The sequence below is a fragment of the Gossypium hirsutum genome, chromosome A11, assembly GCF_007990345.1.
Source record: "Gossypium hirsutum isolate 1008001.06 chromosome A11, Gossypium_hirsutum_v2.1, whole genome shotgun sequence".
NCBI classification, from domain to species: Eukaryota; Viridiplantae; Streptophyta; class Magnoliopsida; order Malvales; family Malvaceae; genus Gossypium; species Gossypium hirsutum.
In genome coordinates, this window is record NC_053434.1 from 108,211,912 (window position 1) to 108,234,061 (window position 22,150).

At 31.9% G+C, this 22,150-nt stretch overlaps 2 protein-coding genes and 1 long non-coding RNA gene across 4 annotated transcripts; 2 read left to right on the forward strand and 1 right to left on the reverse strand.

The window, feature by feature from the left end:
- Positions 1-1,937: 1,937 nt before the first annotated feature.
- On the forward strand, positions 1,938-2,931 carry LOC107904633 (ethylene-response factor C3). Its single transcript, XM_016831070.2, has one exon. The coding sequence runs from the start codon at positions 2,006-2,008 to the stop codon at positions 2,657-2,659; it is 654 nt and encodes a 217-aa protein (XP_016686559.1). The 5' UTR covers positions 1,938-2,005; the 3' UTR covers positions 2,660-2,931.
- A 1,203-nt stretch (positions 2,932-4,134) lies between these two features.
- LOC121210047 (putative serine/threonine-protein kinase) lies at positions 4,135-13,651 on the forward strand. Its single transcript, XM_041082123.1, has 5 exons — positions 4,135-4,303; positions 12,118-12,230; positions 12,443-12,653; positions 12,731-12,968; positions 13,159-13,651. Exons 1-5 carry the CDS (start codon positions 4,135-4,137, stop codon positions 13,448-13,450), a joined length of 1,023 nt encoding a protein of 340 aa, XP_040938057.1. The 3' UTR covers positions 13,451-13,651.
- Positions 13,652-14,038: 387 nt separating this feature from the next.
- Positions 14,039-21,244, reverse strand: LOC107889185 (uncharacterized). Of its 2 annotated transcripts, none has more exons than XR_001681675.2 (4): positions 20,336-21,244; positions 19,727-20,076; positions 19,544-19,654; positions 14,039-14,290 (listed from the first exon to the last, which is right to left on the reverse strand). It is a non-coding gene; the product is annotated as an uncharacterized lncRNA (long non-coding RNA). The 2 variants fall into 2 exon arrangements; XR_005905007.1 differs by having other exon boundaries at positions 14,039-16,394.
- Between the last annotated feature and the right edge of the window lie 906 nt (positions 21,245-22,150).

Sequence of the window (22,150 nt, forward strand, 5' to 3'; positions counted from 1 at the left end):
ATGAAAAGTTTTTACTTCAAAAATATTTTCATGTTAAATATTAAATAAGTTGTTGAACTTTTTAAATAAATATTATATTTTTATCATATCTAAATAAACTCTTAATCTTCAATATTCATTTTAAATAAAAAAATAGTAATCTAAATATAAATTAAAGATTACAAAATTATTTGAGTCCAATCAAATTCAAGAACTTATATTTAAATACAAATTAAAAACAAAATTTTATTTCATTATAATAAAAGGGAATTTTATTAGTATTATTATTTGATCTTATTTTTATTAAAATTAAGTGAAACATAATTACAACGCAAATATTTTAAAGTTATTAAATTTTACAAGTAGAATTAAAAAAATAGTTAGTGAAAAAGTTACTAGAAAAATATATGAAACATAAAATTGGAAGTTCTTTTATTAGTATTATTCTAAATTAAGTGAAAAATAATCACCATAATGAAATCTTTAGATTTTACAAACAAATTTAAGAAATTGAAATATGAATATAAAACTTAATTAAAATAAAATATATAAAATAAGTATACACCCTTCTTATAAAGTTAATATTTGTATAAAAGAATTACCTAATCGTAAAATATACAGTGTATACTTGGCCAGGCCGCCTAGGAAATGCATCTCACAAAAGAACCAAGTTGCTCCTTGCTAGTATGTGAGGCAACAATCGGTCAGTTTTCATATTTAATTAATTTGTACTTTAGTATGAAATTTTCATGTAATTATTGAATGGGGAGATAGGTTTTTGACGACAAGCTTAATAACTTTAATTTCAAATTTAAAATACAAAAAAAAGAAAAGACATGAGGTTCATGCACATTCCCAAAACAATATTAATTAAAAAGCATGGGCAATAATTTATGGAAAATAATATATTATTTATTGGAGCTCTTCAATTGAACTTTTTCACTGTTTTTCTTGTTGGGGTACCTTTAACACTTGTTCAAACCCTCGAAATCTCTAGGCCACTTCAGTATTTAGATGTCCCTTACAAATTAGAATTCATGCCCACTTGTTGTTTTAGCTAAGAAGATGAACTTGGACAATATTCTTGTTTGTCATATGATTACAAGACTTTACCAACTTTTAATGTAAATGCTTGAGTTTGAAACAAATCAAGTAGGGTTACCAAAATGTTGAATGGAAATTAATTTGACCAGACAACAATTTTCTTGTTGACCACTTCTTTAGTTTTGTATTTCTGTCTAAATCACCCCCACTCGTGCAATATGGTGGTGCAAAAGTTTTTTTTTTTTAGTAAAAAAGCTTATAAAATAACTTAAAAAAAGTTCAGCTTTTCAATCATGGGTATTATTTAAAGTTTGGAATTGTAATGCTTTTGAGACCACATAGATGAGGCTAATCCACAATGGAAAAGGTGAAGTTAAGATTCATGGTTATTAAAATGAGATTTTTAATTGAGGTAGATTCAGTCTAATGGTAAGACAAAGTTGGTATGCTTTTTGGTGAATAAATTGTATTTAATTATCCAAAAAAAAAGAAAATCAAACTTGAATTGTGAAAATTCTCAATTTTGATTTGACATTTTTCAGTCGTTCTACATTCAGACTTATCATCTGTATCTTCCAGAACCATCGCAAAAACTATTAACACTGGACTATATAGGCATTTAGATGAAGTAATTAACATGCAATCCCACCATTGTCTTGCCTTTGCTAGCTTCTAGTATCAAGTGGGCAAAAGTCCCCTTTAGCCCTTAGCTACTAATGAAATCATCAAGCTGACGAAAGATACTGAAAAAAAAAATTGCTCTGACCTGGCCGCCATGGCCCCTTTTGGTGCTTTGACTCACGTGTAGCTTCCTCATTTGAGGGTCCGATTAACGACCCAATAATGTTGGTTTGAAACCTTTTGTATATTCATGTATTTTACCACTTTTTCACCCTTCATCTGCCTATATAAGGTATCTCTCAAGCTTTGAAATGTTTCTCCTATGACCACCAAATATAACCAAATACAAAGAGTTGCATAAATGGATTCTTCATATTTCCAATACCCATATTCTCATTTCTCTCCTGAATCATCTTCTTCCTATATTTCACTAGACTCATTCAATTACCCCCATAACCAAGCTCTTCCTTTCAATGAAAACGACTCTCAGGAGATGCTTCTTTTAGGACTGCTAAACCAAGCTCCGGCAAGCTCTAGAGATGATCATGAAGTAAGCTCGAAAGCAAATGAAGAGGAATCGTCTACCAGGGAGGCTTCTTATAGAGGAGTTAGGAGAAGACCATGGGGGAAATATGCAGCTGAAATAAGGGATTCCACAAGGAATGGTGTTAGGGTTTGGCTTGGAACCTTTGATACAGCTGAGGCTGCTGCTTTAGCTTATGACCAAGCTGCATTGGCAATGAGAGGTTCCATGGCTATTCTCAATTTCCCAATGGACAAAGTCTACGAATCACTTCGAGAAATGAACTATGGGTTTGAACAAGGTTGCTCACCTGTTTTAACCATGAAGAAAAGATACTCCTTGAAAACCAAGAAGGGGTCGTCCATGATGATGAAGAGGGCCAAGAAAGAAAAGGAAATTAACAATACGGAAAATGTAGTAGTGTTGGAGGATTTAGGTATTGAATACTTGGAGGAACTTCTTACCATCTCCGAGAGTTCTAATATTTGGTAAATTACTTTAGAATAACTTTGATTAATTCATAATTAAAAAATAATAATAATTGTATCAGTCAGTTAATCCTTTTTCCTGTTTAGATATCGAGGAATGAGAATTTTTTCTTGATTTTGGCTTTTTGTAAATGCAAGAAGGATTAATGTCTTTTGTTGGATATAGAGAGGTATTTTTTATATGTCAACTTGGGCTAGTGGACAATATCATTATATGGTACCATCGTTTTCAGTTTCCATTAAGCTGGAACATGATGATGACAATTATTTTCACAGTTGTTGAGCCTTTGCAATTAGAAACTGTACTTAAATTTATAACTGATTGGATTTGTCTGGCTAATTTTGAAGACCATATTAATCATCCATATATATATAAATTATTGTCAATTTCTTTTTCCTATACCAACCCAACAATATGCATTAATTAAAATATAGATATAAGATATTGCTCCACAAGTCCCCACAATTTAGTCCCAAAAATCATTGATATATGCATTTTGAATCTTAAAATCTTATAAAATATAAGATGACATTGAAATCATATTGAGATCTCATAAATTGAAAATCAGCCTCCTTCAAACAAAATATATGGTTTTTGCATATATTAATCCAGTCATAACTTACTTGGAACCAGAAGATGGAAGAAATTAATACAAGAAGGGACAACATTTAACAATTACTGCACAACTGGTTGACTCGTGATTCATCCCAATGCTTTTAGATATTCTCACGTAAACAATAATTATTGTTATGTAATTTTAATTTCGTGTGATTTTATACATAAAATTTTAGTTTAATATAATTTTTACAAATCGCTAATATAATATTATAGAATTAACACAATTTTATATTGATATATTGCATACACAAATAATTATATTAATCCAATATGAAAATAAATGTGTGTATTCATTTCTTTGAACGTATTCAATTAAATCAAAATCAGAATTTCATTTACATATATGAATGGCAATTATAGTTTTATGTTTACAATTACACCAAAATAAAATTCATATATCAAATCATATATTAAACCAAAATTGTTATATAAATTTAATATTTATATTCTTTTATGGTGAATAATCTTATGCTTTTTTTTTACGGAAAGTAGAGGCTTTCATGGAGGGTTTGGAGCCTGTCATGGCCCATTGAGCGAAGAACCTACCACCTTGGCTTCAAGAGTAAGGTTGTGGTTAGTTAGGTGGTGAGTTATTACACCTTTAATCTTGTATAGTTAATGTGAAATCATTCGATTAACTAACCCCTATTGAAGAGTGTTTAAAGACTATCAAAGACCACACAAAATGATCAAAGGATGAAAGTGCACTAGGTCTTACTTAAATTGATGCATGATAGAATCAACCCCTTTTAAAGAGGGATAAAGTAGTAGATAAGTTTTATCCAAAAATTACAAATCCCATTAATAGTTACAAATCAAAATCGTCAATATTTATCCGATTGAGTCTTAGTTTGATTGGCATGAACATTGTTATTAATATAGGAGAACGTGAATTCGAGTGCGTTGAAGCACATTATCCTTCTAATTATGGGTTAGGGAGGAGAACATTGTTGTCAATACAGGAGAATGTGGATTCGAGTGCATTGAAGCACATTATCCTTCTAATTATGGGTTGGGAAAGAGCTATAGGTAGTTCTAGACATTATATAAAAAAGAGTAGATATGATCAGAACCTATAATGAAATTATTCAAAAAAAATTGTCACTCTAATAGCTATTATTAAGACACTTTGGTTATAGGTAATTTATAAAGTTGATCATATTACTAGTAAAAAGATTACTTTCAAGTGCTTGGAAGGAGAGTCAAAAAGAAAAACTAGCAAGGAATTGGTTAGTTAATATAGCCAACAAACACAAAAGGGGAGAACCACGTGTATTTGAATTTATCCCCAATTCTCCTATATGATCAAGCTATCATTTATTTTCCAGGATTTCTTTAAGATCAATCATTAACTAAATTTAATGGTCAATCTTCTCTTGTTCTTATGTGGCTATATTAAGAGTATGGTTCAGCAATGATCTGGTCCAAGTTGAACTCGTTATTCACAAGAGGCTTATGAAAAATAAAAAGAGAGAAGATACCCCATGAATGCTTCATGTATTTTGACCGAGACCAAAGGCAGCTGATTAGTATAAAGTTCAGGTTCATGCGCACGTAAGAAAAGGACAAAAGGCCAAAATGGAGGGAAAAAGCTAGTTTTAAGAAAGTAATGCCACTTAGCCAAATTAAAAGCATGTTTGAATAGCTTTGCGTAATGGATGTTTGGTGAATGAAAAGGTGGAAAATGACATGTTTTAATGGATTTGAAAGTCGTTTGAGTACGTTGGGTTGGGAATGGGCCTTTTTGAAGAATGGAGGAATCATTTATAACTAGAGAGTAGAGACTAGTAGGGATTACCAAATTGCAAACTTTCTTTGAAGCGGAGGAGACAATAGATACTTTCTTTGGGCCAGAATCGTTGAGCTATGATGGGTCATGAAAAGCGTATAATCGGCCTTGTTAAAGGACTTTAGTTTTAAGGTCTTTATCTAGGTGAAATGGAGTTACAAGTGAAATGGTGACATATATTTATTTATTTTAGGTATCTTTCACGTCTGGTTTCTAATTCATGTTTAGAGTTGTTCCATAATATTATCTTTAAGTTTCGAATTTATATTCTTTTTTTGGAATATGAAGTGTCTTGTCATTGCATCTAACACTTGTTAGTGGTAAAATATTTATTTTCATACATTTTCATTAAAAAACATAATATATTTTCTAAATGTCTCAAAAGATACTAGACTATAACATACCCACGATATGGATAAAAAAAATACTTATATAACTTAAAAGTTTATATAAAAAATAAATAATGCTTTAATTAAAATGGTAAAATTGAAAGATTGAAATTTTAATGTTTTTTGTTCAAATTTTATTATGTGTAAATTTTATTAATTTAAAAAATATAAAAAGGTAAAATTCATTCATAATAATATAACTTACTTTATAAAAAGATTGAGTTTATAATAATTTTTAAATTGAGTTGACATCGAATTGATGAGTGATTAACTCAATCAGAAATTTTATTATAGTAAAAATTTTTCCAATAATAAATATGTGAACTAAACAAAACATTAATTTTTAACCACTTTTAAATTTAGTAAAAATGAATTAAAAAACCTACAACTTTTCAAATAAAAATAATAATAATCAGGCTTTCCACTCAATTGTGCTATCAATTTAAAATTATATGAATCAAGACTTTTGACAAGCAAAAACGATCATTGATAATTATTTTATTGAAATGGCCATTAACAGCAATTGACTCAATTGTTATAATGTTGACATGGCAGTCTAGGGGTGGGTTTGGATGGGCGATTGTGTGCGGTGCGGTGCGTTTAGCTTATTTTTTATCTCACGCTACAGTATCGCTACAGTATCTAATCACACCGCCACCACTGTTTTTACACTAACCGCAAGTAAACGCACCGCCCATCCAAACTCACGGCATTGTTAAATCAACAAAAAATAAAATTTTCAAAATTTGAAATATATATAATTTAATATCACAAAAATACTGTAAAAGTCAAAAAGTTGTTGCAAAAATAAATATTCTATTAAAAATTGTAACAATGAATTAGAAAAATTATAAAAATTTCAAAAAAATAAAAATATTACTAAAATATTATAAATTTTCAAAAAATTTATTCGAAATTATAAAAAATTAAGAAGTTTAAAAAATATAAGAATTTCAAAAAAATAAAAAATAGTAACCCAATTTTTTTTTTTGGAAAAAAAAACCCCTAAAAGTATGGTTGTAAATTGGTATAGGTTGGATTTTCATAGAATATTAGAAAGCCGACTATGAGGATTAAAAACATCTTGTTCTAACCCGTATGCTAAATAAATTTATTATTGTACAGGTCAATAATCATCCACAAATTGTAGATGATTTCAATGATATCTAATAGTGGGGAGGGTTGAATTTTTGGTTCCTATAAAAGGAATAATCCATATTTTTGTTTCATTGGTAAAGAGGCATGTCCTAAATAAATAATCTAGTGATTCATCGTCGTTTTCGCATAATGGGCAATGAAATTCTCTGATTATGCGGTGATCACAAAGGGCCTTTCGTAGAGGGAGATTATTGTGGTAGATCTTTCAAAAGAAACATAAGGATCTTTGGGGGAAGCTGAATTCTCCAAAGAGCCTTTCAATTGATGCTATATGCATTGTTGGTGATTCTCACCTGACCTTGGTCTAGTAGAAAGTGATTGCAGCCTTAATCGAGAATTGACCAGAAAAGTTGAATTTCCAAACTTATCTATCTTGGTCTTGGAGCTATTGTGAATCCACGGAAGTTGAGTTCTTAGTTCCAGTAATTCCCAATCCATTCTCATATGTGGTGAGTGTCCCACAGTTATGAGGCTAGTGTACCTAGTGTGCTCGTCGGTGGTTGTCTATGTAGCGCTAGATTGTTCCCAATGATTGATACCCTCTTCTCGTTCCAAATTTGAATGTCCGATCCTTGGATGCATATATCCTGCCCTTTTAGGATGCTTTTCCAAGTCCAGGAATCTGTAGAGCGTGCTTGCACAGATAGGAAGTCTTGGGCAGTGCAGTATTTATTGAGTAACATAGATTGTGCTAGGAAGTGGGGTTGTGTGAGTATACGTCAAGCTTGTTTGCAGGGGAGGCTGTCATTCATGAGTTACGTTTTTCGTATGCCTAGGTCTCGTAGGGTTTGTGTTGGCAGAGTTGAATTTTAAAATCTTTAAATCATCTTATAAAATTAAAATAGCAATTAAAATGATATATTTTTCATTCAAGAAATGGAAAAAAAATTGCATAGTAATAAATTTGTTTAAGAGCACAAGGTTCTTGATCATATAGTGGTGCGTTTGAGCCTCACATTGTGCTTTTGTTTTTAATTAGTTTGTGAAAATTTAGCTTGTAACTAGGACTTATTTTTGGTCTACAGAAAAAAAATTTAAATTTTTATTCCTTTTCAACTTTTTATATTTTTATGATAATAAAATTTGTAAGTTTTTATAATATTTTGAATTTTTATTATAATTTAGTAAAATTTTTTATTTTTTATAATTTTTAAATTTTTAATATTTTAAAAGTTTTTCATAGTTTTTTAAAACTTTATAATATTGTAGTAATTTAAATATTAACGATCACGTTAGCGTATTATCAATCAATGACTGTTTTTATTGGTAAAAGAACTTAATTGATGCAAATTTCAAATTTGAAGGTTTAATTGGGTTACTTTTTGTGCAAAGGCTTGATTGGTTTCTTGGGAAAAACTTTTGAAGTATTTCCCAGGAAAAAAAAAAATCTCCTAGCCACCATTGAGTAAAAGTATGCAAGTTAATAAAAATCCACTATACTTTCTTAGAAAGTTGTGATTAGGGATGATATCAGTTTGGTAGAGTATTTTGGATTTTCTTTGAATGGTTGTTCTTTTTTTATATTAAATTTCAATTTTTAATTTATAAATTTTATTTTTAACAAAATGAGATTTGTTGTATGGTTTTTGAATATTATTTAAAGAATTTTTAAAGTTGTATTCATAAATATTACTAAAAATTAATTTTTCAAAATTTTTAAAATTATTTTCACTATTTTAAATATAAATTATTTATTTTTATATCATAAAAATTGAATTAAATTACATATTAAATAAAAATAAAATTCGATTCAATTTCGGACAATCACAATTTTTTTAACTTGTATTTTATAAACTATTCAATTAACTCGATTCAAGTGGTTTTCTAATTTTGATTGTTCTTGCTCTAACCCTAGCTGTGATGGTTTTAGTTTTAGTTTTAGTTTTAATTTAAGTTTACTAAAAAGTGGGGTGATTTTAGTTTAGTTTGCTAACAAGCGTCATCGAATCACCTTGTCCAGATGATATTCGTGCGACAGAGAAACTAGCTTTCCTTCAAACAATGAGAAGTACCTTGAGTGGTTTGTAATTGTAATTGCTTTGGATGTAAAAACCATTTCATACGGTTAATAAAATACAACTTCTGATTACCCTATTGTTTTTCTGGGTAAAACATGATTTCAGTATAATCTCTTTTTGTTTCAGAAAACAACAAAATCACGTTGAGATGCATAGTAGTACATATTGAACAGGGCTGTAAAATATAAGATCAATCACGGTGTTTACCGGCAAGGCGACCTCGATTGTCTAGCCTATCTTGAGATGGATTGTTGGGTCTTGGGCTTGGTGGTGTCGACCGATTCCTCTTTGAAGTTTCCGAAGGAGGATAAGTAGACACACTAAGGTTCTCAAAATTAGATAAACCTCTGGAAGCCTCAACCATGGGAATATTACTTGAGAAAATTGAAATTAGTCCCCGGAATATCAACATGAGAGTAACAAAATATGAGATGGTCGCCATTTGGAACAAAATTATTAACTTCTTTAATTGAAGTCATTGAATTCCTGAATCATCCATATATTTATATAAGATTGTGACCCAAATTTTGGTTAAGAAATCAGAGTCAAGATCAAGGTCGCCTCCCCCAACGCGTAAAATTATAAAGTCAAGTATTTACACTACTAAGAAGCTTTGCCAATTAACTTGTATTTTCCTGACATTCAAAAGGAAAGACACTTATTATAGTGGGTTGGTGAAACACGAGCTTGACCAAATGATACACGTCCAAGGGTGAATCAGTGGTGGTGGTTGAAGTTGCAAGGTTAAAGAGTTTAGTGGAACATAGGATTGGACCGGATTTTGCGTGGTATTGAGTGTCTATGCAGTTGACAGACGAGGAGGAGATGCCATAAAATAATGAATGAAAGCACAGCTGTTTCTTCCATGAATAGATTGCATCATCATTTTGAGCCCTATATCAACAACCATTTCCACCGCCATCCGCCACTGCCTTTGGTGAGGGGGAGGGCTCCACCACAGCCATTGTCAGCTCCTCCACTGTGTTGACTTGTAGAGGTAACACACTGTCACGATTAGAGAATACTTCTGACTAAAAAATTCTTGACAATTTGGAAATCAAAGTATACTTCATTTACTAATAAAGCGTCGTAAAGAATTTAAGTTAAAATTCACTATTAGGTTATAAGTTTGAGTTCAATTCTAAGTAACTCTAACCACTACACTCAATTATAATAAATTTTTTTTTAAGGTAAACTATATTGCAAGTAAAGCTGATCATGGATCAAAACGGACTGTATAATATTAATATATTTTATATTTACTTATAGAAGTAAGCACAACTTGATTCGATTCGAAAAAATAATTAATTAATTAAATTTCTAGTTAATTGAATCGAATTATTCGAGTTCCGAATTCAAGTTGAGTTAAATTTTACAATTCGAATAATTTGGATAATTCGAATAATTCGAATAACAGATTGGTGTAAATACCCTTTTAGTCCTTGTCAACTTTGAAAAAAAGCAAATTGATCTCTTTAGCAACAAAAATTACAAAATAAATTCAAAATAAATTTACAAGATTCAAAATAATTTTTAAAATTAAAAATATTTATAAAAAATTCAAAATTCATATTTTTAATTTTTTAAAAAAATTTAAAAAAATTCAAAAAAATATAAAAAAGTTAAAATTTTAAAATTTTTCTAAAACAATAATTTTAGGACCTATTAATGATTCAAATTTATCATACTCAAGTGTCTTATATTTTTTTATTATTTTTCTTCGAAATTTTTTTCAAATATATGTGGTTTCAAATTTATGTACTCAAATATGGAATTAGTTATACTGTAACAAAATTTTTATGTGACATGTTTATTTTTTTAATTTAACTCAAACAATTTCACTCTATTCAACATGACTCGAATTTTATTTCACTTGACTCGATTTGAAAAAATTTCAATTTGAGTTAGGATGATAAAATAGGATTCTTGAACTTGATTAACTCGAAATTTTTTCACTCGATTCAATCGAACGCTCACCCCTATTTGCTCAAGCTCAACCTAATTCAAATATGGGTTAAAATCTTGTCCAATTTCGTCTATATTTGTTATTAGATAATCCAAGTCCATTTTAAGCTTTTAACAAGATATTTATATCTTTTAATATAACATTAAAGAATTATATATATTTTCATTTGTTAAAGTTTTATTTATAGATAATTTAACCTTTTTTTAATGTTTACATTATGATATTAAATAACTTTCATAATGTATATGGATGCAATAATATAACATATCGCAAAATTTGAAAATTGGTTAAGTCAAGCTAGCCTAAGGCTTTGGATGCTTAAGTTTGAGCCCGACCCATATTTTAGAGGGGCCTAATTTTTTTCCAAGTTTATTGTTCGTGTTTAATATTTTTATCCAAATTCTCTCAAATTTTGAGCAGGCATTTGAACTTGGATGGATATTCCAATCCTTAAATAGATCTAATCATCTAATTATGATTAAGGGTCTGTTTGATTGTGGGATTTGGTTTTCCGAAAATTATTTTCCGAATTTTCCGGCGTTTGTTTGGTGGAAAATGAATTCCACAAGGAAAACCTTTTACAAACACGGGTAAAATCACTTCCTTAGTTTTGGAAAACGTCTTACCGATTTTCCTACCGTAAGACATTTTCCATTCCCTTCTCTACACTCTCATCGCCTCAGCTTCAAAATTTTCTTTGCAGACTTTCTTTAGAAAGGTATGTTTTCTATTTCCACTTTCATTTCTACACATTTTCTGTGGCTTGTAATTTTTTAGACTGTTGTGAAGGAGGAAAATGAGAGACTGTTTCTGGAAATTTTTGGAATGGAGGAGTTGGAAAGATTTTGAATTTTCTCTGTATTTTAATAATGAAAACTCTTTCCAATTCCTCCCATTCCACTGATTTCTAGCACTTCCTCTCCATTTTCTTACCTTTCTTCAATCCTTTTTGTTTCATCATTTCCTGCAGTTTGTAAGTGAAATCGATAAACCTTACCTAATTTTCTTACTCTTCTGTTTCATCATTTCGGACGTTAGCACTATATTTGTATCGCTACATACTCCTCCAACCAATCTTTATATCTCAATCTTAATTAAGTATGAAAATATTCTCTTTGTTTGTTTCTTACGAATTACTTGATTTTTTGCTATTCTTGGCAACGAGTACCAGTCTCTGAAATCAAATTCCTTTGATTTCAGCTTTCGCTATTCTTGCCTGTTATGTGTTTGTCATAAGTTCTCAACTAGGAGACTATAAAAAGCTACTTCAAAATGTCGATTCTCACCCTCAAAACCATATTAAAACACCAAAATCCGTGTCGGGTCATTGGTAGTCAATTCAAAACATCTTCTGTCCAGTATGTAGCTTCAAAACATTTTCAGTAATGTAACCATTCCTAAGTATTTATCTCAAACGGTTCCTTGTTTTGTTTCTGTTTCAGACACATGGTATTATCAACTATTTCTCTTATAATTTTGTGATCTCATTCGATTCCATATTTGTTATATCTGTGCATGGCCAGAGTTCACCAACGAGAATGTAAAGCTTTTTACTTACAATTCATTGAGATCAGCGACATCAGATTTCCATCCATCAAACAGAATCGGTGCAGGTGGTTTCGGAGTTGTCTACAGGGTAATGAAAGCTCTCCGACCGTTCTTTTGGAACAGAGCATCCATGTCTTCTGGGCTCTTTGGCATGTATTATGTATATGTCTGCTTTTGTGTGTGTGTGTGCGAGGGAGAGAGCAGGTTTTCTGGTTTTCATATGGCACGCCTATACTAGTGTCTATCAACTTTAGAATTAGTTGGGAAACACTAACAAAATTTTACTGTTATTGTTTGCAGGGAGTTTTGAGGGATGATACTCAAGTAGCCATCAAGAAACTGTTTACAGAGTCTAAGCAAGGATCTAATGAATTCCTGATAGAGATCAATATGATATCAAACATACGACACACCAACCTTGTTGAACTAATCGGTTATTGTGTTGAAGACAGCCATCGGGCCTTGGTCTACGAATATCTGGAGAATAACAGCCTTGCCAGTGTTTTACTTGGTAAATACATCAGTCCAAGCTCATTGAACTCCTAATTCTAATTGAGGTATACTGATGTCCAGAAATCCTAATTTCAGGTTCAAGAAGTAAACATATTGCTTTGGATTGGCCAACAAGAGCTGTTGTTTGCTTAGGTACAACTTCTGCTATTGCGTTTCTTCACTATGAAGCTGTACCGCATATTTTCCACAGGGATATTAAAGCTAGTAATATACTCCTGGATGGAAATTTTCATCCTAAAATTGGGGATTTCGGGCTAGCTAAGCTTTTCCCGGACAATGTCACTCATGTCAGTACTCGAGTAGCAGGAGCATTGTAAGCATCATTTTCATTGCATCTCATCCTTAGTCAGCTGCCTAGGCTGTTTAACTATTTCAATATTTCATTGATGTTTTTTAAGGACTTTTAAAGGAGTCATCCACTGGCGATTGTGTTTTGTTCTTTACCTTTGCTTAATCATTGTGTTTCTATTTGCATCTCAGTTATGATATTGTATTTTGTCTAGTGGATATTTGGCACTAGAGTATGCGCTTTTAGGACAACTAACCAAGAAGGCAGATGTGTACAGCTTTGGGGTGCTTCTGCTTGAAATAATAAGTGGTAAAAGTAGTAGTAAGGCAGCATTTGGAGTGGAGTTCATGCTTCTTGTGATGTCGATGGAGGAAGAAGGATTTGATGATGACTTCTTGTGTTCTGTGTGTGATTATCTAGGGAGTCATGAATCAGAGGCCAAAATGTTTTTAGTTAAAAGTAAGAAGCATAGAAAAATTTGGCTTCAAAAATTTTCTCAGGATTGAAGATATTGATACTTTTATGTGGTGTAATATTATGCACTTCGACAATGTTGTTACTATGTGGTGTACTACTAATTATGTATTTGGATAATATTATTTTTAGTACTCATTATGGTTTCAAAGCAATTTATAATTATTCAATATTCTTACTAGTACTCATTGTGGATAATATTTTTCCAATTTATAACGATCAATATTATAGCTTATTATTGAGTATTATTATAAATAAATCATTGCAATATATGTAAAAATAATTTAAAATATAAAAATTTATTAATATATTAATATATGTAAAAAACAACTTTTCCGGAAAATATTTTCAGGAAATCTGTCAAACAGCAGAAAATATTTTACACAGATTCAATCAAACACCAGAAAATATTTTCCTGTAAGTCATTTTACAGAAAAGTAAAACATTTTCCAGAAATCATTTTACGGAAAATATTTTACTGCCAATCAAACAGACCCTAACTTTTATTTTTCCACCCAATTATAAAAAAAATAATTACAAGCTAGTCACCTAATTAATTGTGTTTCTTTTGTCCAATTTCATTAACTTATATTAAATTGATAACAAAAAGAATAAAAGAATAATTTTAAAATTAGTGAAAGATTTTAAATAAATTCGATTATGATTTTTTTGGTAACACAATTATGATTTTAAATAAATTAACCCCAACATTGCTTTTGATTATAAAAAAAACCCTTATTTTTTTTTCTTTCTTAAAACCTAAAAAATCTAATTTTCCTCTAAACTATAAATTACCGTTGCCTCTTTTCATTGTCATTGTTGTTATCGAAGCAACAATCAGTCCAATCTAAAATCTAACGTAAAAATCCAATCTGCGCAGGGGAAAAATCAACAAACTAATGTAAGAATACCCACAATAAAACACCAATGAAATGAGAAAAAGGTTAATACAACCTAAACTTGGAAAATGTTATATTGGGGTTTGAATTTTTTTTGTCTAAGCTAGTCATTGAACTTCATAATTGTTCATGCATTGAGGCTTGAACTTTTTTTGTTTAAGTTACTCTTTGAATTTGTCAGTTGTTCTCACATTGGAACCTAAACTCTTTTATTCCAATTTAGGTCTTGAACTTAGTAATTGTTCCTACATTAGAGCCTGAACTTTTTTTTATTCAAGTTAGTCCCTAATATTTCCTTAAAAAAAGTTTATGCCCTAATGTTAGAACAATTGCGAAGTTTAGGGATTAACTTGGAACAAAAAAAATGTTCAAGCCCCAATATGCGAGAAATTGCTTAATTCAGGCCCCCAACATAGGTATAAATGTCAAATTCAAGAATTAACTTAGACAAAAAAAGTTCAGGCCCTAACGTGAGAATAGTTGTCAAGTTCAAAGATTAACTTAGACTTAAAAAAAAGTTTAAACCTCAATGTGTGAATAATTACCAAGTTCAGACCCCAACTAGTGAATAAGAAAACATAATGGATGGATGGAGAAGGGAGTAGAAAAGTGGAAAGAAAATAAATTGAGTATACTTGGTTGGAAAGAAAAGTGAGAGGAAATAAAATATAAGCGGTGATCATTTTCCATCCTAATACATAAAAACTAATCCTTCTAAAATTGGAATGATAAAGAAGAAAGAAAATGAGAGAAATGTGTAAGTTAAAAATTATGCATTTTTAAAATGTTTTATTTTATTTCCTTCCATTTTCTAACTCTACCAAGCAAAGGATGAAAAGAGAATTGGAAAAATAAAAAATTGAAGGGATAGAAAGATGGAAAATGTACTTTTTCTTTTCACAAGTGTGCTTGGTAGGAGAGATGAAAAAAATGGAAAGAAAAACCATTGCTTGATAAAGTTGAAAAGTGAAAAGAAGAAAAATAAAACATTTGAAAAATGCATAATTTTGAATTAATGTGTACATGTCTCTCATTTTCTCTCCCTTCATTATTCAAAATTGGAAGGATTAACTATTATGCATTAATATCTAAGACTTGTAAATTGTTAATCCAATATTTTTAAAATCCAGTCTGTCGTCTGGCACATCTCTGTCTGCCGATTGGCACGATTTTTTATTTTATCTTTTTTCATCTTTGACTTTCTTTTTGTTGCCTTGCTACTGGTACTTGTTTATTCTGTCTAGTGGGAAGATATTTGTCTTTGTTGTGGAAAGTGATGGAACGTGGTATTGCGGATCTGAGTTTGGAGGATGGTGAAGAAGAGGCTTTTTTTTATGTAAGATGAGGTAGAAGAACAAAGTGTTGCGTATGGCTTTTGCTTGGTGGGATGTTTTTTACTACTAGTGTGGTGCATTTTCCAGCCATGAGGAATAAAATGGCTAATATCTGGCACCCCTTGGAGGGTGTGCAAATATAGGATCTGGGTGAAAAACGTTTTCTTTTCAAATTCTTTAATGAGTTAGATATCTCCCGGGTTATTACAGGCGCTCCTTGGACTTTCAATAATCATCTATTGATTTTTCATAGGGTTCAGGAAAATGAATATCCGATGTTTATTCCATTGGTGTGCTCAGATTGGTGGGTCCAGGTTCACGACCTGCCACCAAGGTTTTTTAGAGATTCAATGGCGGTGCAATTTGGAAATTTCATTGGCAAATATCTAGAATATGATATGAAGCAGTTAACCAATGGTTACAAGAATTATCTACGTATTTGTGTCCAAATTGATGTTCGAAAACCTCTGAAAAGAAGAAAGAAAGTTATGATTTCTGATTCAAAGTTTACTTATGCAAAATTCAAGTATGAAAATTTAACTTTTTTTTGTTTCCTATGTGGCTGCCTTGGTCATGGTGATAATTTTTGCTCGAAGAGGTTACAATATGGAATTCAGGAAGTGAAGATAGGCTGGGATTTGACGTTGAGGGCTCAGGCAAGGAAGGCCACCACTGCTAACAGTATCTGGCTGAAGGAAAATGGAGAGAGTAATTTTTTTGGAAAGTTACGGTCCAAGCAGCATCTGACCAAAATTCAAAACAAAATCAAGGGCACGGATCATGGGAAAACATTAATCCTATCATTGGAATTAATTTGAAAGGTTCCAAATTTTCAGATATTTTGAATAGTGTCCAACAATGAAAGGAATCAGGTCATAATGATAGGAAGGATCTGGTGTCTAATAAAAGTCAACTGTTGGGGACTTCTCTGAATGGTTATGAATTAAGAAAAGTTCCAAGTGAGATGGGCCCTACTAATGGATTGGATTTGTCATATATGGAATGTGAATTAGAAGATGATCCAATCATCAATGAGGAAGGTAAAAAACAACAGAGGTTTGATTCTTTGATCTCTAATGTTTCTACTATTCAGGATTCGTTGGAGGTTATTGGTGGGAATTCAACTCATCTTAAATAGATATCGACAGCTACCAATAGACATGCCGTCCAGAAAAAATAAATATTTTTTGCTGGAATGTTCATGGATTGGGGAGTCTGTAAACAGTAGGAAGACTTCAGCATATGCTGAAAATTTATCATCCCCAAATTGTCTTCTTTATGGAGACTAAATTGAATGCTAATAGAATGGAGATTGTTAAAAGGCGTTGTGGATTTTTTAATGGTGTTGACGTTCCTACTGAAGGTTCACAAGGGGGTTTAAGTATAGGGTGGAATGGGGGACATTTAGTCACTTTGAAAAGTCTTTCAAAGAATCATATTGATGTTGAAATTCCAGAAGATGAAGGAAATCCACGATGAAGGTTTACGGGTTTTTATGGGGCATTGGATGTAAGGAATGAACCAGAGATATGAGATTTATTTCGACGATTGGGGAGAAATAATTAGCTACCATGGCTGGTTGGTGGTGACTTCAATGATATTCTTTTTGCTCATGAAAAACAGGGAGGATTGTAAGGGATGAGACTAGAATGGAGGATTTTCGTCGACCATTAGAGGATTGTCAATTGGAAGACATAGGTTTTTCTAGAACGTGGTTTACTTGGGAGAGAGGTCAAATAATGGAAAGAAACATTAGAGAAAGAATTGATAGAAGAGTTGCTACAAATGCTTGGTTACAACTTTTCCCAACTTACTCTTTGCGGCATCTTTCACACTTTTTCTTAAATCATTATCCTTTGCTTATTGAGACGATGGCTGAAGGGATGGGCAAAAAACCTATAAGGTTTCATTTTGAAGCTTGGTGGGCTTTAGAGGAGTCGTGTAAGGAATAGATTAGGAAATTGTGGGAAGGTAGCTCGGGTTCCTTTCTAAATCATATATCAACTCTTGCTAATGGGTTGAAGTATTGGGCGGGTAAGATTGAGTACAAAAGAGGATGAGATGTGAAACGATTAACTAGGAGACTTGAAGAATTGAATAGTGATGAGAGATCGGAGGAGAATTTGGCTGAGCTTGTTGAGGTCAAACTACACCTGAACAAGGAGATGGATAAAGAGGTGAGATATTGGGAACAATGAGCAAGAGTGAATTGGCTGAAAATGGGTGATAAGAATACTTCATTCTTCTATAAATATGCTTCTCAGAGACGACGTATTAGTCGGATTCAAGGATTATAAAAAAACAATAGTTCTCTAGCTACGGATGGTATGGAGATTGGGAATATTGCTCGTAACTATTTTTCAGACCTATTTGCTTCTAAAGGAATTAGAAACTTGGAGCATATACTCTCGGGGGTTCATTTATGTATTTTTGACAGTATGAATCAAAGTTTGATGGCTACTTACACAAATGAAGAAGTTGTTGAGGTGCAAAAAAGAATGGGGCCTGTAAAAGCTTCAGGTTCTGATGGTTTTTCGGTAGTATTTTACCAAAAGTATTGGCAAATTATTGGTAAAGATACTTGTGCTTTTTGTTTGGATATTCTGAATCATGGTAAATCTATGGAAGAAATTAACAGAACTCAATTGGTGTTAATTCCAAAAACTGCTAATCCTATTAATCTAAAATTTTTTTACCCTATTAGTCTGTGTATTGTTATCTATAAAATTATAGCCAAGACTGTTGCCAATCGTTTACAAAAGGTTCTGGATGATTGTATCTATGACTCTCAAAGTAACTTTGTACCGGACAGACTCATTACTGACAATGTGTTGCTGGAGTATGAGATACTTCATTCTTTTAAGAATAAAAGATCAGGGCAAAGAGGATTTATGGCTCTAAAACTCGATATGAGCAAGGCCTATGATAGAGTGGAGTGGCCTTTCCTTAAAGGTATGATGTCAAAAATGGGTTTTGCAAATCTGTTCATTGATTTTATTCTCTAATGTATTAATTTTGTTCAATATTCAATTTTACTTAATGGCGACGAAGGCTCAAGTTTCAAGTCATCGAGAGGACTGCGTCAAGAGGATCCATTAAGCCCTTACCTATTTCTGATATGTGAAGAATGGCTTTCTACGTTGATGAGACTAGTAAGTCAAGAAAGAAAAATTTGTGGTGCTAAGGTATGTAGATCTTCCCCACCAATCACCCACCTCATGTTTGCAGATGATTGTATACTGTTTGGAAAGGTTTTGAATAGAGGGATTAATGTGCTTAAAGATATCTTAAGTGAATATGAGCCTTGCTCAAGGGGAAATGTGTAAATTTTGAAAAATCCAAAGCTTTTTTCAGTTCGAATGTGAATGATCAGGATAAGAACTTGGCTTTTCAAGTTCTTAATGTTCGATGTTCGACTGATCCAGAGAAATACTTAGGATTACCAAGTATGGTAGGTCAAAAAAGGAAAATGGCCTCTCAAAGTTTGAAAGATAGATTGAAGCAGAAGATTAACAGCTAGAGAATAAGGCATATCTCACAAGGAGGCAGAGAGGTATTTATCAAGGCTATTTTGCAAGTAATTCCTACATATACAATGTCTTATTTTTTTTCCAAAATCTTTTTGTATGGAAATGGAAAACATAATAGGGTCCTTTTGGTGAAAAGGAAAGCCAAGGAAAGAAAGGTATGCACTAGTGTGATTGGAAGTCTTTATGTGCGCTTAAAGAAAAGGGTGGTATGGGTTTTCGTAATTTGAATCTTTTTAATATCGCTTTATTGGCCAAACAGGGTTGGCATTTGTTACGAAATCCTAATTCTTTACTAGCACGTACTTTGAAGGCCAAATATTATAAAGATTCCGATATTTTAAATTCCAAGATGGGAAATTTACCTTCTTTTACTTGGCAGAGTTTATAGGCTGCAAAAGGGCTCCTTTTGAAAGGTTTGGGCTGGAGGATTGGTGATGGAAAACAAGTCTTTATCTGAGGAGATGCTTGGGTTCCTAGAAATGATAAGTTGCAGATTTGATTGATGCCAATACAAGAAAATAGAAAGCTGAGTTGATTTGTAATACCTTTACGGAGAAGGATGCAGAGAGGATTTTATGTATTCCTTTGTCCATAATTTCGTATGAGGACCATATCATCTGGCGTGGTGAGCCGACCGGGGAGTGTTCGGTTTGTGGTGGGCACAAATATCTTTTACATAACGGTCAGAATCAAGTACAGTCTAATTACAAACAATTTTACAAGAAATTGTAGAATTTAGATCTACCCCTTAAAATCAAATTTACAAATTGGAGGTTTTCATGTAACTATTTTCCTACTTATAGTAATATTCACTATCAAAGAATGATGGGCTCTACCTCTTGCCGAAGATGTCAAACAGGAGCGAAAACGAGAGAGCACTTGTTTAGAGAGTGTCCTACAGCAAAGGAAACATGGGAGAAGTTAAATATCATCTGGCCTATTTCAGATGCAAATACTGACTTCGAAGATTGGATAAAAAACATTTTTGATTCTCATTCCATGGCTAAGTGCAAGATGATAGCATGTGCATTGTGGGTGATTTGGTCATCCAGAAACAAAATTCATACATGAAGGTGAGATGAAACCGGGTTTTCAAATTGCAGGTTTTGTGATCAACTATCTAAAGGAACTAGATGGGTTGAATATGCACTTACTAGAAAGAAGGATTCATACGGACAGATGGGTTGCTCTGTTAGGGCTGAGGGTAGAAATAAATTTTGATGTAGCTTTCAATAGACAAAGGAACGAGTCATGTTCTGGGTTAGTGGTTTGAAATGAAAAAAGCAGATGTTATTTGTTCGAGAACAGTTATGCATGTGAATATACTATCTGTTTTTGCAGCTGAAGTGATGGCGTGTCTTTAGGTACTCAATCTCGGGTTACATCTCAGGCTGAGGGAAGTTGAAATTGAAGGTGATTCTCAGCCAGTGATTCGCAAACTGTAAGAGGAGAAAGAAGACAGATCTGATATTGCAACGTACATAAAACACTCTAAGTAACTAAGTTTAGGTTTCAAGTATTGTATATTTCGATTTATCCATAGGGAATCTAACAAGGTTGCTCATGTCATAGCTTCAGGAGGAATCAAGAAAAGGGAGACAACTTATTTGATGCATATGGTTCCTTCTGGCGTAGAGGAAGTGATGGCTGATGATTGAAGTTGGATGAAATCCATGAGGGAGACAAGCGGTCGGAGAGGTGAATTTAAGGATGGAAGTGGTTTTGAATTGTCTGAAAGTCGATGTATTCAAGAAGGTTTGGTGGAAAGGAACTGTTTTCTGATGGAAATTGATGGAGGATAATTATGAAGCAGATGCAGTTTCCCATGTGGTTTTGTTGTTTTTAAGAGTGGGGTTAATTAAGTGGAGAACAGCTAGGATGCAGAAGTCTCTAGAGCTTCCCTATCGTTTCAAGCTGGATATTTGTTTTCGGCTTTTTTATTTTGGTTTCGTTTTGTTTTGTCTGCTTTAGGTTTGTTCTTTGGGTTTTTCTGTTTTGATTTATTTTTTGGTTGTTTGTTGGGTTAGTTTTTGGGCCTTTTTATGAATAAATATCCAGACATTATTTCCAAAAAAAAAAAAAAAATTATTATGCATTAAGATGAGAAATGATCATTTCTTATATTTTCTTTTCTATCAATTTACTTCCCTATCAAGCACCTTCAAATTTTATTTTCTTTCCACTTTTTCACTTTCATTTCCTCTTCCCTTCATCATGGTAATGTTGCTGATTATAGTATTTTTAATGGTGATGTTCATGAAGTGGATTGGACTCTCGCTGACGTTGTCAGCATGGTGAGATATATCATCGGATACCATGTGATTTAGCCACATGGGGTAGTGTTTTTCATGTTCATGGAGTAATGGTGCTAAATATGATTTTGGCTTATCTTTCTTAAGATTTACATAATTTTGGACCCTTTTAAGTCCATTAGGCTTATCTAAATATATCTACTTGTTTTAATAATATTACTAATGCTACATTTGGTTGGAGCATTAGTTTTTTCACATGTTTCAGTTATTGGTTAGATATAAACTAATTACAATTGGTAACTTTTAGCCATGACTTGTTAATAGCAAAGAGAAGAAAAACTTTTCGCGTATTTTGAATAGATTTTATTTTTTATAAGAAATTTTATTCATCTTTCTAATTGCATGTTTAAATTTGTATTAATTATTATTTATTGTATGTCTAACTATTTTAGAACATATTTTATGTCTAACTATTTGAGCAATATGAGTTTGTTCACGATGTTTTTATTACTTAATATATTTATACATATAAGTTATTATTATTGTTGATATTAATGTATCAAATATCATTGAAGTTCCTAAAGAATTTTCAAGAGAAATAAATATTTTATAGATAAACTTTATAATGAAAGTATATTTAACACCCCATACTCGGCCTAGAGGACAAGACCAAGTTTGGAGAGCCACATCAAATATTTCTCAAAACATAATTTTTAG